A 16947-nucleotide genomic window follows, 5' to 3' on the forward strand; every position below is an offset into this window, starting at 1 on the left:
TCAAAACTGTATTATTTTCAACTAATCTTTTCTACTTAATAGCCAGCCACCATGTTCCAAATCAAACTAACTGCTTAATTTTCCAAGTAGGGAGCTCAACTAGTAATTGTTCAACATCCAGACAGTGTCCAGTGTTCTCACTCTTTTTCACCAACTTGCATGACCTTTCCAGTCATTTGTGTTTACTGTACAAGGATTTCTGACATAACAAAATCACTAATGAATCTTTCTGTGAACCAGTTTGACTGAATTGTCAAAATTGTCAAAAGTTTTTATAACTGAATTGATAAAAATGACTCTGATGATAAAAATGCCCTGATATTTCTAGGTTTTCCAAGACCGTGGAAACGCTGACGGTCCCAGAGGAGCTTCTTTCATGAGTGCAAAATTATAATTAACACGAGCAAGATGAGATGTAAAGGTTTATTTTAGTGAACAAATCCCAGTATGAGTCATGAATATCATATGGAACCAGAAATGTGCTGGATAAAAATGGAGATGGTGCTTGGAGACTTTCTGTACTTAAACACATACCTCATCTTTGCCTTACAAAATACAAACTATGTGCATATACTGTCACTGCTGTGCAGAAGACACTTACAATCTATATCAGAACATGTGCCATTGTGCTATTTTAAGTGAAGAGAATGTTGGGTTAAATTGCGATGAAAGCAGACTTCCGGAATATGGCTTTTAAATAGATATTTGAACTGTTTGAAATATCAAGGGTACAACAGCTGAGAAAATCAGGTCACAAGGTGCTCAGGATAAGGCATCTGTTGTTTTCGTGTCAGAATCCTTTGATGAATTCAGCATGGGAACCGCTTGTCCAACTGCTTCAAGTATTTCAGATTCAACCTGTAAAACAAGACAGTAGCTCTGGTGCTTAAATGCCCACTTGTCATTGCAAGGAATAGACACACCACTGAGGTTGCATCATTTACGTATTCCAAGTGATAATTACCTCATCTTCCACAGACACCTTGTCCCTCTCTGAGAGCTCAACATCTTGGTCAGATCCGTCTAGATATCCATGCTCCGTCCCTGTCAGTATGTCCATGGGGGCCTCGGCAATCTCTCTGATGGTTTGGTCCTCTAATGCAAGCGCTGTATCAAACAGCAAGGGGGATGGGGGACACTGCAATCCCTCATCTTCAACATCAAGATCCTGCACACCAACAGACTTTAATTACATCACTGATGATTAGGGTTGCACCAATATTTAAATTCAGCACAGTAACAATTTTATGGTATGGTCAATAACCAATTAATAGCTGATATTCAAATCTATGCTATTTTGTAAAAAAATATATATATTTAAATGCTTCAATTTAGGCATTACAAAATTATATTGTACAGTATGAAAATTGCTAAAGATTACATTTAAGTGTTAACTTGAGCGTTTTAAAACATTTTTAAAAAAAATGCTGCAAAGGTAAACTAAATGTAAAATTGGTAAATGAGAGAAATCCAATATCAGATAAAAAAAAACTGCTTTTGGCTGATAACTGATTTAGTATTCATATTTTGTGCAATGATAATGTACCAAAACAAATCAGAACTTTTTATTAAAAATAGTGCAAATATAGTTCAAATCACCACTAATACTTTCATAAATGTTTTTCTCATTTAAACTTTCTTTTAAATGTCTCAATTAATAGCACATTTCTTCAAATAAATATTTATTAAAGGCAACTAAAAAATGTGTTTTAGTTGTAGTGCCTAATCAGTTATTTATAAGTGAACATGTTTTGCAAAACAGCTTATATTTAATGAAATAAAAAAAAATCTACTTAACAGCTCAACATCTAATTAACAAATAACCAACAAAAAAAATCCTGCAATATGGGTAAATTTGCAATATTGTTTGTTTTTGAAAGCAGGCATTGGGAACAAATAATGGCAAAGCACATAAATAGCTTGTGGCATAACAGGAAAATGAGACGTTTCCAAAAATGAAATTAAATGAGAGGTTTTACTGTGGGCACAGAAAAATGTCAGAAACTAAATTAAAGGAAGATGACTGCTGAACATTCAGATTAATTTGCTTTTCATTCATGTGAGGCTACGGGATATGATTTACACTGCAGGGAACATGTTTGAGCAGCACTGCTAGCTGGCATGTAGATACTTGATAGATACCTCACAATCTGAAGAGGGAGCAAGGGGTTTTGGTGAACAAATTTAGCGCAGATTGCAGACATCATTGTTCTAATAATGGGAAACTTTGTGTGAAGGGATGTGCCAAAACACATAAGAAAAGTAATTGCACACAGCGATTTTTGTTTTAATGAGAAAAACCAACACAAATCATACATCACTGAATTCCAGAGGTAGATTTTCTGTTGGCTGGAGCTCTGCAGCACTGAGGTACATGTCTGTGGGCGCAGACGCCAACTGCTCCGGGGCAAGAGACTCCTGCTCGGGCTGGTACATGGGTGGAGGCAGAGACAGGTGCAGAGGACAGCGGGGCTCCTCAGACTGTCCCATGTGCACAGGCCGATCACAGGGAACGTCCTTCAGACCAGGGCACATCTTGAATAAAACTTGGCCACTATCTTGATAAATGTCTATTGTGAAATGTTAAGGAGATAAGGACAACTGGGGAAATAACTTATAAAGATATGGGAGGCTAGATGAGGTGAAGAACTTGAACTGTTCCTTCAAACAGAAAGGACTTCACCATTAGATAATTCTGGGAAGTAAACAGACCATTAGAAGACTTTTGTATAAGCCACTGTTTGAAACCAACAGCTACAGCAAACTGCAGGCCTTGATTCAGGGCTACAAGAGCATGTGTAAGATAAAGCAGCACTATTTTTAACATAGATAAGAAATGTTTCTTGACCACCAAATCAGCATAATATAATGATTCCTGAAGGATCACGTGACTCAAAAGACTGGAGTAATATTGCTGAAAATGCATCTGACACCACAGGTATAAAATTACATTATATAGTCAAATAGAAAACAGTTTTTCATTAAAAAAAATAAAAATTAAAACAATTGTGTCACAATATTACTGTTTTTTACGGTATTTTTAATCAAATGAATGCAGCCTTGCACAAGACACTTAAGCAAAAAAAAATCCTACTAACCCCAAACTCCTGAACAGTATATATACACCCAACCAAACTACTCAAATTATCAGTCCAAATAAATTGTTCTATTTGCCAGAAAAAAAAAAGTTTAATAGATCTGAACATTACATGCATAGATACAACAGAAGCAAAAAAGGATACGAGAGACGCAATGTCGTGTCATCGGCAGACACTGATTTGAACAGCGTGTCCCTTCCACAAAGGAAATACATCTCTGCCCTAAACGCATCGCCTGTGTGATAAAAAAAAACACACAAAAGAATTAAAAGATGCACAAATGACATTAATAAAAAGTTACTGAGCATGACAATAAGCTCAGACTGATGTCCATTTTACAGTCTGAAAATCAAATGTCATTCATGTCTGTAGAGATGAAACCTTTTATTGTCGAATAAGACGTTACTAGAAAGTCCACCCATACCTGTGGCGTGCCTCCCTCAGTAATCGCTTGTCTTCGCTCTCTGAGCTGACGATGCAGCAACGCCTCCACTCCATAGCGCCGGCGATAACGTCGCAGAGCCTTTAATTTTTTTAGGTTCTCTCGTTCCTTCATGGACAGGCCCTCTGGACCCGTTAACAGGCTGCTCCCTGTATCACAAAATTGATTATATTAAATGTTGACTTAAAGGAACACTCCGACTTTTTGGGACTTTAGCCTATTCACCTTATCCCCCAGAGTTAGATAAGTCCATACATACCTTTTTCATCGCCGTGCGTGCTATGTCTGTTTGACGCACCCACCGCTAGCCTAGCTTAGCACAAAGACTGGATGTAAATGGTTGCAGCTAGCATACTAATCCAAATAAGTGACAAAATAACGCAAACATTTTCCTACCATGTTGTGATTTGTATAGTCACAGAGTGTACAAAAAACAAAGTCACATTAGACACAGACATATTTTAACCGTATAAATACTGGGAACTATATTCTCTGAAGGCGAAGCACTGCTACTTGGGCAGAGTGATAACCGCAGCACCTGAGACCCGCCGGTGAGGAGCAGAGAGTTCGTTCAGAGTTTGGGTAACAGAGTCAGCAATTTATAAATAGAAAAAGCGTAGTTTACAATCATGGATTTTCGCTGTATTGTAAAGAGCTGTGACAAAACAGGGGAGACCAGGTAATACCATGATGTTTCATAGAATTCCAATTAAAAAGGCTGACCGGATGAAGAAATGGCTACTTGCTCTGGATATTGATCAAAACACACCTAATGAGATTATCAAGGGACATTATGTTTGCTCGGTACATTTCACTGAGGACGACTATTTTCAAAAAATGGAATTTGCCACAAGGACCATGAAACGTGTGCTGAAGGATAGGGCCATCCCATCGATATCACATACAGGACAAAGTGGAGCGGCTGCGGTAAGTGTTCCGTTATATTTTTAAATGTTTAGCCTAACGTTACTGTAACAGTGCCATTAGCTAACTTAGATCTAAATGTAACGTTAGTGACACTATTATATGAATAGGGTGGTAACTACTATTGCAGTTGTTTACGGGCTCCATGTATCCCCTGTAATGTTAGTATTGTTGCCTCGAACGTGCTCTGTCGTCCCAGTAACACTTGAGCGGAGCTAGAGGTCACGTATAGTCACGTTGGTTTTGTTGACAGAAGAAACAACGGCGCGTCTCAGGTGCTGCGGTTATCACTCCGCCCAAGTAGCAGTGCTTCGCCTTCAGAGAATATAGTTCCCAGTATTTATACGGTTAAAATATGTCTGTCTCATGTGACTTTGTTTTTTGTACACTCTGTGACTATACAAATCACAACATGTAAATAGGAAAATGTTTGTTTTATTTTGTCACTTATTTGGATTAGTATGCTAGCTGCAACCATTTAAATCCAGTCTTTGTGCTAAGCTAGGCTAGCGGTGGGTGCGTCAAACAGACTTATAGCACGCACGGAGATGAAAAAGGTATGTGTGGACTTATCTAACTCTGGGGGATAAGGTGAATAGGCTAAAGTCCCAAAAAGTCAGAGTGTTCCTTTAACACATAAATGCAACCAAAAAACGACAGCTGCAGCCTTACCAATTGTCTCATGCTCAATCTTGCGGCTATGCAGGTAGCGTCGTTTCTTTTCTTTTAATAAGTGTTGCAGACGTTTGAATTGGTCTATGTAGAGGGACTGAAGTCTGATTAGTTTTTCACGTGTGATGAGCGCCACTTCCTCTGCTGTGTAAACACCCGCATGCCTATAGAAAATAAGTCACACTCATTAACTGACATCTCAGGGAGGGCAGCACGATAATGGTTAAACTGATAATCATGATTATTTTCATATCATATTATTATGTATATATATCAAAAGGGGTAATCATGTAACAAGGGCCGTTTCACATGTCTCATCTTGGCCTGTAGGTGGCACATGGACTTTGTTTAAGCAACTATGATAGTTGACAGTTAATAGAGACGCACTGATTGATCGGCTGGTGACCGGAACTGGCAATTTTCACATGAACGGCCTTGACCGGCAACTGGTCGGTCAGTCTGACATATGCCGATTTAAATGCACTCGGGCGCTGCATGATTAACATTACGCAACATCAGCATCACACGTGCACGCGGAATGCACATGTAGGAAACCTCGAGAATTACGGCCGTTTCACACCGCAAGCCTGAGTGGCGCGCAAGTTAATTAATGAGTGCATTCTCACACCAGGAGCAGGAGCAGCGCGTGAGCGTCAAGCAGTTGCGTCGCGTGAGCAGCAGAGCGGTAGCCTGGCAAGCCAGACTTACATCAAGATGTTTAGTCTGGCAACTCTCCATAGACGCGGCTTAATCCGAGGGGCGGGATAAACGGTTGTCTCTCAAAATCCCTCTGCACGCAATAGGATAGCGCTACAACCAACCAGAGCAACGAAGAAGGTGACTTAGAGCGGCAAAGATCTGGTCCAGCAAAACTCCGAACCCTTCTTCCTTTTCCAAAGCCAGACTGGCTGTATGACAGCTTTCTTTCAGGCAGAATTTCACAATGAACATAGCTAAACTCCAAAATAAATGTTTGTCATCATCTCTTTTTTACAGCGCAGAGGGAGTGTACACATGATTAGATTTAGAGAAGATTAAAGGGATAGTTCACCCAAAAATGAAAATTAGCCCATGATTTACTCACCCTCGAGTGTGTACATGACATGCTTCTTTCACACGAATACAATCGGAGTTATATTTAAAAAAAAATTTACTGGCTCTTCCAAGCTATCATAAAAGTGCTCCACACGGCTCGGGGGGTTAATAAAGGCCTTTTGAAGCGAAGCGATTGTGTAAGAAATATATCCATATTTAAAACTTTATGAAGTGAAATAGCTAGCTTCTAGCTAAACAAAACATATGGGTTCCACTTAAGTTTAAAGCGCAACTTACGCGAGTAATGCTGATATTCACACTACGCCATGACGCACTATGCCACTTTTGACGTCACAAGTTGCGCAAGTTGCACTTTAGGCGTAAGTAGACTGCGTGTGGCCGTTTGAGTTATTGTATTTGTCTAAAAGAGAAGAATGTCATACACCTAGGAGGGCAAGTAAATCATGGACTAATTTTCATTTTTGGGTGAACTAAATGTATACTTTTAAGTGAAAATCTCCATTTGGGGGATTTATTCTCTTGACATCTGGCAACCCCAAGGAGGATTTGAGAGTGGATGCTTGTTACCAATGCAAGAACGGAAATGTTTAAAATAAATGTTTTCAGAACAAATAATCAGCGGGAGAAGCGAGAGAAGCAGAAAACGTTATTACGATTAATCGAGCAGCCCTAATCTCAGGTGGCATTAATTTATTAAAACTGATACAAAAACAAAGCAAATAAAAAAATTTAATTGAGTAATGTCTCACTTCAAAGGGTCTTCATGGTCACTATCAAGACTTTCAGCATCACTGTCAGGGTCTCCTCTCCATGTCTGATCCAAAACAATTGGATCCTGCTCGTCCTCACTCCAGCTCTCTTCATCTATACAAGGAAAAAAATATAGACAAATTATATCGACAAACGACATAAAACAAAATACCGTTATAGTATCGTTATTTTATTCTGGTATGCTCAAATCTATAAAACATTTATTTGTGTCAAATAGCAGAACAAATCTTTTTAGTATTTCTATATAAATAAATAAATGTTTAAATGGCACAACATATCACCATTAAAAAAAAGCACATGTATAGATAGGGTTATTAGAAAACAATATCACAAAATAAAGAACCAAAAATGACAACTTACATAAAATGATTACATCAAAATAATACATTGCATAAACCATTAGTTAGTATCCTTTGATGTTAGTTCAAAGACAGCAGGAATAAAAATAAAAAGCATTTAAATTGTTAGCGCATTATAATAGGGTCTTTTGTTGCTTATACCACATTTTTTACTGCTGTTAATTTCTCCTGGAGTAGCAACCAAACTGGAGTCACTTTAGTTATCAGTTCACACACAGAGGTTTGTTTGCATCACATTCACACTTAAAGAGATTTCTCAATGGTTACAAGGCCAAAAGCAAGTAACAGCACAATTAGACGCAAATTAGATCTCACCTAGTATGCGGCTAGCTTCACTTCGGCCCTCGTGACTGTGAGCTCCAGATTCTGGCCGACTATAGCCGCTGAGCTGAGACAGTAGAACTTCAGGGGACGGTCCAGAAGCAGATGCCTTCCGCATTTGGGCTTGTTGAACCAAAGCATTTCTGCGTGCATGCTCAGCACAGAACGCAACCCTAACAGAAAGAAAAACATAAATAGTCAAATAAAAAATATAGAAACCAGTTACTTTGTTAACCATGCTAAGGGAGTAAACAAACTCACGCCTCTTTTTTCTCTGGTTTTGGGGCTGCATTGGGGCAGCGCTTGCCATTCTTGTTGGAAACATAGCTGCATTGCCTGTAGGGAGCATTTTTATCTTCAAGAACATGTTTGATGCAGAACTCCAGGCCCTCCAGACGAGGCTGTGAACAAGGTCTCTGGGTGAAGGAGCAGGTCTGAGGTTCTTGAGAGCGAGCAGCTTGAGTCACTCGACCTCTGCTGGATGGCAGAACATGGATCCGAATCCTGTTCATCACTGATGCAATGAGAAAGTCAACATGCATAACCAAATCAAATAAAGACACCATAATGCAGGTCCTCTGAATTCCCAGTCATTCATTATTACAGCATAAATATTTTATAAAATTAGAAAATAATGTGGCTTATAAGAGGACGCTTAGAGCATAACCACACAAAAAAATTATTCTTAAAATAAATTTTAACATTTCATTATATCCGCATCAAAATCCCTGATATTTCTACACATGCCATAAACAAATGATGCAATTCATTGGCATGACTGTATCACCAAAAGGACCAAAAAGTCAGTTTAGCATAACGTTAGGTTACAACTTGATTATGCACATCTACTAAAGATAAACAAGAACTCGTTTAAATACCAATTTATTTTTTAACGTAACATGGTAACGTTAAGGCTTTACTGTAACGTTACATCAGCACACGAGGTTCGTTCAAATCCCGTAAAGGCATGTGGGATATACAGTAAACTCCAAGAGCATTCAGACAGTCGTATAGATAATTTCTTTAACTTTGCATTAGCTAACAAATTGCAACGTTAGCATAACAGAAGCTACGAGTTCTAAAACGTTTTCAGAAATCATAAGAATGACATTTTAATCTTAAGCAGAAAGCGCCAAATTCATACGTCAGTGCTGCTGTTCGGCCATCTTTGAATTGGGAGGATAAGATACTCTTGATTTTAACTCCCAAAAACTGATATAATTAATCAATATATATCATCAATTGAGTCTAAGTCTGTTTTGTACGTTATAGAATATAATTTCTACGAGAAAACTCACCTATGGGGTAATACTTGTTAACGTTTACGTGAGCTCTTCTGCAGCCCCTTCCAGCTTTCAACGCAATGCACTAACAATGGGCTCTGTGTAAGAACGTCATCCATTTTAGCGCCCTCCTACGTTTAACGTTGATTGGACCACAACCTTGTAAGGAACCATTTGATTGGAGGAAAATACTTCACACTCGAGTATAGTCCTTTATTATTGGCTGCTCTACCGCAGAGCAGTTTTTGTTGGCAGCAACTGTATGCTCCAAAAAGTGTAACAAAATAAAAGCAGTCCAGCAATGAACAGAAGCAGGCGGACTCTAAAATAAATAATTTAATAATTGTAGAAGGTTTTTCTGTTGATAGATTCATGCTTTGTTTTGTGTAAGAGATTGATCTTTTCCATAAAGCTGCCATGACTTGTACATCCTTCTCAATTTCCTCAGATTTGGTTTGGGGAGATCCTGTGGGGATATTAAAAAATGAAACACTAAATATTAGAAAAAATAAATTGTTATTTTTTTATAGTTAATAATTTAATTTAAAAAAAATTCAGATTAGTTTAAACATACCTGTTGATCTTCTAAGTGGTGAAGATCTGCCAGAGGGACGATGGAAGGTCTTCCATGAGCACACTGGAAAGGAAGATGACAAGAGGAGAGCGAGCTCACCAGACTACAGCACTCCTCTTTACTCAAAATGTCATTGAACTTAATTGCTCCTGTTAAGATAAATAAATACATTTAATTAATATGCACAAGAATATTTTGAAAATGCTAATTATTGCCTACATGCTTAAAAATAGCTAACAAAAATTGACAATCGTTAAATGTACTCAAAGTGTACACAAACAAGTTTAGACACATTGTGGCTTCTTTTGTATAAATGGGAGAAGGGAGAGACAGTTTCTGTGTTCCCTATAACAGAATATATTTAAGTTGAACTTAATGGTGGATTTATAACACTAACCATGACACGCTTGTGAAGCGAGAACATTATGTACGGTCAGAGGCAGCGTTCCTCTCGCTCTTCCTGTTGAGTGGAGAAGCTGCAATATGAGTCAAAAGAACAAAATATTATAAATATATCCCATTCAAGCTCCAAAAACATCCCATTTGTAGTTAAAATACTCATAATAAGACTACAGTTACTTTTTTATTGATTACATTATTACTTAATATTCATAAAATGGCAGTAAATTATCCAGAATTCATCGATTCTCCCTAATTATCTTTAAAATTTTCTTTCCTAAAAAAGCAGATTTTTTCAGTTTTCAGTCTTCCAGTTTTGTGGAACTGCACACACAGACCAGTCGACTATAATTACGTGGAAAATTGAGAGGCCACAAGGCAAAAACAAATAAAATATTTCATCTTTTTCTTTCTTTTATTTGCTTTTCATCAATTCACAAACCCTCTGCAGTTCCTTCCCAAACCTTAGCTTGGAAGACCCTAACGTAATGTAATTTTAATTTTATTTCTAATCGTTTCATTTTTGCGGTTCAGGGCTTCCGTACATTTTGTTGTTAATAAAAAAATATAATTATTTTTCTTTCTCTATGTATTTTTTATCAATATGGAACAAGATTATACTATTCAAATCAAAAAGTCTAAAAGTAATCAAAAAACTAGTCCGATTATATAACTTTAAATGTGTGTGTACTGTATTAGATTACATTACTAACTACAATTAACGGTATTTGTAATTTATTTCACTAATAGACAACAATCTGTAAGCAATCTACCCAGCACTGCAAACTGCAAATCACGTATGGACATGCCAGCTCACCTCAATGTGTTCTCGCAGGTAGTCCTACAGAATAAAATATACAGTGTATGAGTCTAAATTGAGTTTGAAACAATAAGAAGACAAAAACAAATAAGAACTGAGTCTGACCTCTGCAATGGTTTTAATTACTGACCGCCTTCCACGGCGGAGCTCTGTGCTTTCTTTCTCGATGAAACATGTGGGAAGTCTCTCCAACAACACATTCAGTGACTCACTCTTTGGGAACCTTACATCTAAAGCAAGACCCCTCAGGAAGGCCTGACAAGACCTTCAAGAACAAAAGAGAGATTTATGGCGTTTTGTTTTGGCAAAGGTGCAGAACTAATTGAACACACATGCATGTTTCAAAGAGAAGATGACGATGGAATCAGGAATGTTCAAACAGCTGCACTGACCTCAGAAGTCTCAATTCCTCCTCAGTTACATTAATCTCCAAGGGTGGGGTTACACTTGAAGAACACAGCCTCTTTTTTCCAGGTGTGTCTGGGTCATCCTCATAAGAGTCTAAATCAAACAACAAGCAGTGTGGGAAAAATACATTGAATAATTATGCACCTCTTTATTAGCCTTTTAATGCTTTTACATGAACTTTTTTTTGTTTGGGGTCGGTACGATATTTAAATGTTTTCAAAGGCTACATTTATTTGATCATATTGTGAAATATCTGTGTATTGTCTATATGTATTTTTAAATGTGATTTATTCTTGTGATGGCAAAGCTAAATTTCCGTGACATGATCCTTCAGAAATCATTCTAACATGCTGATTTGGTGCTTAACCCTTACATCATTACCATTTACCTGTTACCAACCCCTCCAGCCGAACTCTTTCATGGGCAGCATGTTGATCAACCAACACTAGAAGATGTCCTGCAGGAGAAGGCAAAGACAAATGTTTAGGACATCATCACACTATTCAATGCAATGGTTTGCAGGCCATGGCACCTTCATTTGTACTGCTTTCAGACACATCCTGTTCTGTTGTATTTATCAAACAAGCCAGGAACTTCTTGTCCACTTGATTGATGACCTAAGGTAAAAAAAAAAAAAAAAATTAGTTTGTTTAAATCTTAGATTCATTTTCACCATTGTAACTGACAGTTCCTCAGTGCACAGAAAGAGTTGATGTATAATACCTACTCTCATTGTGTGGATCATATTCTTGGTGAACCGGTAGGGGAAAAGAATATTGTGTATTTTTACAGCAAGACCCTCAGCTTGACCGCTGGTTACATCCACAGCAACCTTTTCAGAATAATTATTAGTGTGAGGCAAATTAATTAGAATATATATTTTTAAACGTATTACATTAAAAAAATCCTTAAATTATTTAATTTATTAAACCAGTAGTCTTTATACCTCTGGAGGCCGCATGAACACCGGGTTACTCCATTTTGAGAATAAAGTCGACAACGAATCGGGACCTTGGGCATCCTCTTAAAAGAGTAACAAGAAAACCAATTAGTTAATGTGCACTAAAAAGCTGATTTCAGTCCTGATGTCAGTCTAGAGCTGTACCTCTGCTGTCTTTCCCTGAGTTAAGAGCTCTTTCTGCTCTGGGCTTGGGCAGAAAGGGAAGTACAATGTCTGTGTGAAATGGATAACACCTGTACTCAAATCCTATGAGCAAAGACAAGCTGATTATAATATAAATATCTGTACATTAGTGATCCAAAAACGTCTCTCTGAATTTCTCCCACCTGTTCTTGAAATAACACTGACCGCCATGGTAGTGACATCTGTGGTACATGGCACTCGAGTCTCCTCCACAGGAGGAGAGTCGTATTTGCTGAGCCCTGTAACTTGGTTTATGTAAACTAGCTTCCCTAAGCAACTGTCATAATGAGCCAGCCAGCTGCTGGACATTGGGGTTGTTTCAACACTGTCATTTGTATTCTGACCTTCATTTCCTATGTTGCTGCACGGATGATCATGCTGAGAGGTTACTCTGGCTTCATCAACACTGCTCACACTTCCCAAAAAGGAAGGCACATTTTTGTTGCAGAGGTGAGATTCTTCTAAAATTGAGGACGGTATTGTTGTGTCCTGCTCAATCAGAGCGAAGACTGGATTGTCTTTAGAAGAATCATGGACAAGTGAATCAACAGTTTCTTTTTCTAATTCACAGGACTTTTCTTCAAAGTTTGAGTCTTGTACAGCTGGAAAAGACAACGTTTCCATAGTAAGAAAGTCTGTATCTCTGCGGACCTCTCTGAATGCCATTTGATCCCGTTTGAAGTAGGAACATTTGGCAGCCGATGATATTTTTTCTGCCTCGTTCCATGGTGAAGATTCTGCATAACATTCAGAACTATATGGAGAATGAGCATCTGAAATGTTCCTCAATAAGGGCTTGTCTAAATCATCTAAGCACAAAGTAGATCCTACAAAGCAGTCATTGGCATTTCTAGAGGATTCTGGTTGTAAAAGGCTTGTTTTTGCTGTACTTGGTTGTTCTTTTTTGCCAGGATCCTTCCCAAACAACCTTTTGAACTTGTCAAGAGATCCTGTTTCAAAAGACAGAGTTAATTTATGACACGGTGCAGCTCTGCAAGTCTTTGAGCTGGTACCATAAAAATCATGTTTGTCTTCATCAATGTAATTTAATGTCAACTTTCTCTTTTTTGGAGAAATGTTATTTGGGAAGCAGAATTTTTTTAAACTATCTTGCGCCCCTTTCACATCCAGAATTGAAATCTTGTTTTTTTTGCTTCCCATCACATTTATGTTGTTGTTGTTAACCGTAACTGGCCAAACATTATGGCTTATATTAGGACAAATTGTATTTTCATCTTCTTCGCGATTGTTATTCATTTCTGTAGCAACTGCAAATGTGGTCTGCAAACGCAAATCGCCACCATGAAGAGCTTTTTCAGCGTCTGATTCTTCACTGGAAAAGGTTTCGGTGTTTATTGACGCTTGTTCCAACATTTGACCAGAGACTTCCAAACCAATTGCATTATCCTTTTTTTCAGTCAGTGCGTCATACTTTTCACGTGTTTGCTCAGCACTGAGGTTTTGTTCTGCCACAGGAGTCTTTGCATTCCTCAAGGGACTACTTGATGGACCATCGCTGCCATTCATGGAAAACTCTGTCACCAGATTTTCCTTAGTGAGAAATGCTTTTACTCCTTCTTCAATGCAGATGAGTACATTATCCCAGTCTTTGAACTCTATCAGTGACTTGGCTGGTTCGAGGCATATGTCATACTCTGAGTAATGGCATTTGATATTTAAAACATAGACGCCTTGGAGATCACATCCGCCTCTTTGTTTGGGGCTCGATGTTACTGAATATGCGGTTGGGCTGTTGTTTTGTCTCGCAGCACTGCTAACTCTCTTCAGAAGGCTGTTGAGTGTTTTATGAATGCATGTCTTCAGAAGAAGCCTCCCATTTACAAATAGGAATTGCAAGCTGTTATTGTAATGTCCCTCACGGCCGATATAACCAGTCATTTCGAACTGCTCATGGACGTAATTGACCTCTCCGAGCTTTTGGGCTCGATTCAAGCCATGAATCTGCACAAACCTGTAATAGGTACTGCTTGTTTTAGAGAGCTGCACCATCATGTGAGCCGAATTTTCTTTTTTCACTGTGAATGACACAGATGGGTGCATCAGAGATATGGCCTCCACTCTTTGACGGATGCGTTCGGTTTCTAAAACAGCATCCATTCTCTTTCTTCGGACTGGCATGTTGTGGAAGAGATTGTAGACGGACACGGTCGTCCCTGCGGAGGGACGAACAGTTTGAGCTTCTAAAACATCCGATGCATTTGCTTCATTAAAGGTTTTAACGTATGTTTTCACCGACAGCTTAGTCCTAGATGACATTTCAACCATTTCTGCAAGGGAGACAATACTGGAAATCGCTTCCCCTCTGAACCCATAAAATCTGAGATTATCCAGATCCTCCAGTGAGCTGCATTTGCTTGTGTTGTATCGCAATCCCACTCTCTCCATGTCCTCCCGGCACATCCCTGAGCCATTGTCGATCACCTGCAGCTTGCAGGCTTCTATGTCTATTTTGACAGCCACACATGTTGCTCCAGCATCAATGCTGTTCAATAGGAGCTCCTCCAAACATTGCTGCAATGAGAAAATGGCAACACCAGAGCGCAGCTGTGCTTGAACATCTTGGGGCAAACTCTTGATCATTCTACAAAACATAAATGTTAAAAATACTTTAATGCACAGAGATGATGAAAATGTAAAATTAAATATGAATCAAAAATGTAAATAACGACGCACATGAGAGAAGTATAATTATCTTTTCATTTGAAATAATAATAACTAATACACGTCAATACCTCTTTGGTGGGTTGTGAGATGTTATTTGTGACTGAACGTGCAGAAAACAAGCCGTCTGTCAGCTTTGACGGTTGCCATGTAACGTTAACAACACCGGTAAGTTTGCTAACTGTCGTAAAGATGCATTTAGACGGTTTCCTTAGGCACTCAATTTAATACGGTGTTTCTACAACTTATGATAAAAAATAACGTTTGCATGGCATTTCATTCGTTAACTCGTTTAAGTGGTAGCTACAACCATTATTTCTGTTATGGGTTCTTCGATCTACTTTCAATCAAAACAACGTGAACAGCAGCGGATTGAGCGGAAATGACGTCAAAGATAAGCAGCAGCGTGAAGCAAGCGACCGTAGACCAGGCAATATGCAGATGTCATGAATAAGAATCAAATACTTCACAACACCAATAAATATTAATTTTACATTCATACTTTAGAAATTATATACAAATGAAAATAGAATTATTGTAAAAAGTACCAAAGTTATTTTGTGTTTTTGCAGAACCATATTTTTGATAAATAGGTCTACTTTGATTATGTTTCATCAGAGAAGATTTATTGGTAGCCTAAATAAATCTAAAAAACAAAATGAAATAAAAAATATAATATCGTATACTATTTAATGTAGCCTAGTTAAAATCAAGTTACACTTAGACTACACTAATAATCATAACAATGTTTAGCTATCATGCTTTTAACTCAATAAAACTGAGCAAGTGACAGAATAGAAATAAGAACGTTTTTCCACAAAGAAAGTCTCTAACATCTAGTGCATTATTATTGTTTATTATGTTATATCTCTCTATCTTCTAATGAAACTCAGGGGAAAAAAGAATGCACTCAGTGAACATTATAGGGCCAATAAATAATCTAAATCGATAATTAAGCTTGTTTTATGCATGTTATGAGGTTTGCAAAGAAAAAAAGCAGTTACAACTTTTTTTACAAAATAGTCTACATTACTGAGCATGATAAATTGGAGAAATTTCAGATTTTCTAGAAAACTAATTTCTTTCTCCATTTCAGTCTACATTGTGTCAGCTTATTGGGAGCGAGAGAGAGAGAGAGAGAGAGAGAGAGAGAGAGAGAGAGAGAGAGAGAGAGAGAGAGAGAGAGAGAGAGAGAGAGAGAGTTGATGGTGGTCAGCAGTAAATCTTTACTGTGCTGCTCTCCAGGGTGCTGAAATGCGTTGCTGCTGAATGTGGGGGACATAGTGGCATGTTCTCTGTGACCTTCACAGATAAAGATGTGTCATAATTTATCAGTATATTATTAATTGGTATGATTTATAGTGACAACAAAAAATAGCGGCAAGTTTTGCGAGAAAACCTTAATGAAAACGTCACTGAACCATTTTCCCTTCTCATAGCATTTATTGTAGTTCAACGGAATGGATTTGGTTGCGTTTTGGTTATCACTCTGCATTAGGCTACTGCGCGCTCTGGAAAGAAACTGAAGTGCATCAATAGGAAATTGAGTTAAGACTTAAAGCCTGAATTCCTGCCAAGTCAGTCAGTGTTTTGTATCTTCGGTCAAGGTCTTTTCACATGTGTTAGTTAACGTGCAAAGCCTCGGGAACATGAGGTGGGAAACAGAAGCTGAACAGTCCTATGAGCTAAAAGAAATGGCGCAATATGAACTGCAGAGCGCGTGAGGGGGCGTGAGGATGTGTTGGTAAAAAACTACACGCTCCTTGGGGGATGGCTGTCCTATATAATGTAGTGCATTTCATTAATTGAAAAAGATCAGCCATGTTTTTACGGGAAAAGTGAATTAGTCAAGACTCTTCTACCACTCCCCACCCAAACCCCCTCTCTGTCTCTCCCCCACCCCTCTCACGCGCACAAACGCTCACGCACTGCCACGAGATAGAGAAGAAACGCTCCTGGCTGCCGTGGATCAAACAGCAAGATTTAAAACTGTT

General features: G+C 38.3%; 2 protein-coding genes across 3 annotated transcripts; both read right to left on the reverse strand.

Annotated features, from left to right (window-relative positions):
* Positions 1–409: 409 nt before the first annotated feature.
* kansl2 (KAT8 regulatory NSL complex subunit 2) lies at positions 410–9229 on the reverse strand. Its single transcript, XM_079589019.1, has 10 exons — positions 8942–9229; positions 7905–8157; positions 7638–7816; positions 6942–7056; positions 5137–5300; positions 3523–3689; positions 3243–3333; positions 2317–2570; positions 965–1168; positions 410–858 (listed from the first exon to the last, which is right to left on the reverse strand). Exons 2-10 carry the CDS (start codon positions 8153–8155, stop codon positions 763–765), a joined length of 1521 nt encoding a protein of 506 aa, XP_079445145.1. The 5' UTR covers positions 8156–8157; positions 8942–9229; the 3' UTR covers positions 410–762.
* On the reverse strand, positions 9205–15361 carry mlh3 (mutL homolog 3 (E. coli)). Of its 2 annotated transcripts, XM_079589017.1 has the most exons (13): positions 15025–15361; positions 12415–14873; positions 12233–12334; positions 12074–12150; positions 11855–11959; positions 11660–11744; positions 11516–11584; positions 11112–11220; positions 10825–10984; positions 10717–10740; positions 9898–9976; positions 9501–9649; positions 9205–9392 (listed from the first exon to the last, which is right to left on the reverse strand). In XM_079589017.1, the coding sequence occupies exons 2-13, from the start codon at positions 14870–14872 to the stop codon at positions 9297–9299; spliced, it is 3513 nt and encodes a 1170-aa protein (XP_079445143.1). In that variant the 5' UTR covers position 14873; positions 15025–15361; the 3' UTR covers positions 9205–9296. The 2 variants fall into 2 exon arrangements, with proteins under 2 accessions (XP_079445143.1, XP_079445144.1); XM_079589018.1 differs by lacking the exon at positions 12233–12334 and having other exon boundaries at positions 12616–14873.
* Between the last annotated feature and the right edge of the window lie 1586 nt (positions 15362–16947).

Source organism: Phoxinus phoxinus (assembly GCF_949152265.1).
Source record: "Phoxinus phoxinus genome assembly, chromosome: 18".
Lineage (NCBI taxonomy): Eukaryota > Metazoa > Chordata > Actinopteri > Cypriniformes > Leuciscidae > Phoxinus > Phoxinus phoxinus.

What these genes read in the sequence shown, in the direction of transcription:
- kansl2 (XM_079589019.1), bottom strand. Translation starts at nt 8,155, where the DNA reads ATGAACAGGATTCGGATCCATGTTCTGCCATCCAGCAGAGGTCGAGTG. An exon ending in TGAAGCTAGCCGCATACTAG is followed by an intron (nt 7,057 to 7,637) that starts GTGAGATCTAAT and finishes TTCCTTGTATAG; the next exon opens with ATGAAGAGAGCTGGAGTGAG. An exon ending in CTGAGGGAGGCACGCCACAG is followed by an intron (nt 3,334 to 3,522) that starts GTATGGGTGGAC and finishes TTTATCACACAG; the next exon opens with GCGATGCGTTTAGGGCAGAG.
- mlh3 (XM_079589017.1), bottom strand. Translation starts at nt 14,872, where the DNA reads ATGATCAAGAGTTTGCCCCAAGATGTTCAAGCACAGCTGCGCTCTGGT. An exon ending in CTCAGGGAAAGACAGCAGAG is followed by an intron (nt 12,151 to 12,232) that starts GTACAGCTCTAG and finishes TACTCTTTTAAG; the next exon opens with AGGATGCCCAAGGTCCCGAT. An exon ending in ACCACTTAGAAGATCAACAG is followed by an intron (nt 9,393 to 9,500) that starts GTATGTTTAAAC and finishes ATATCCCCACAG; the next exon opens with GATCTCCCCAAACCAAATCT.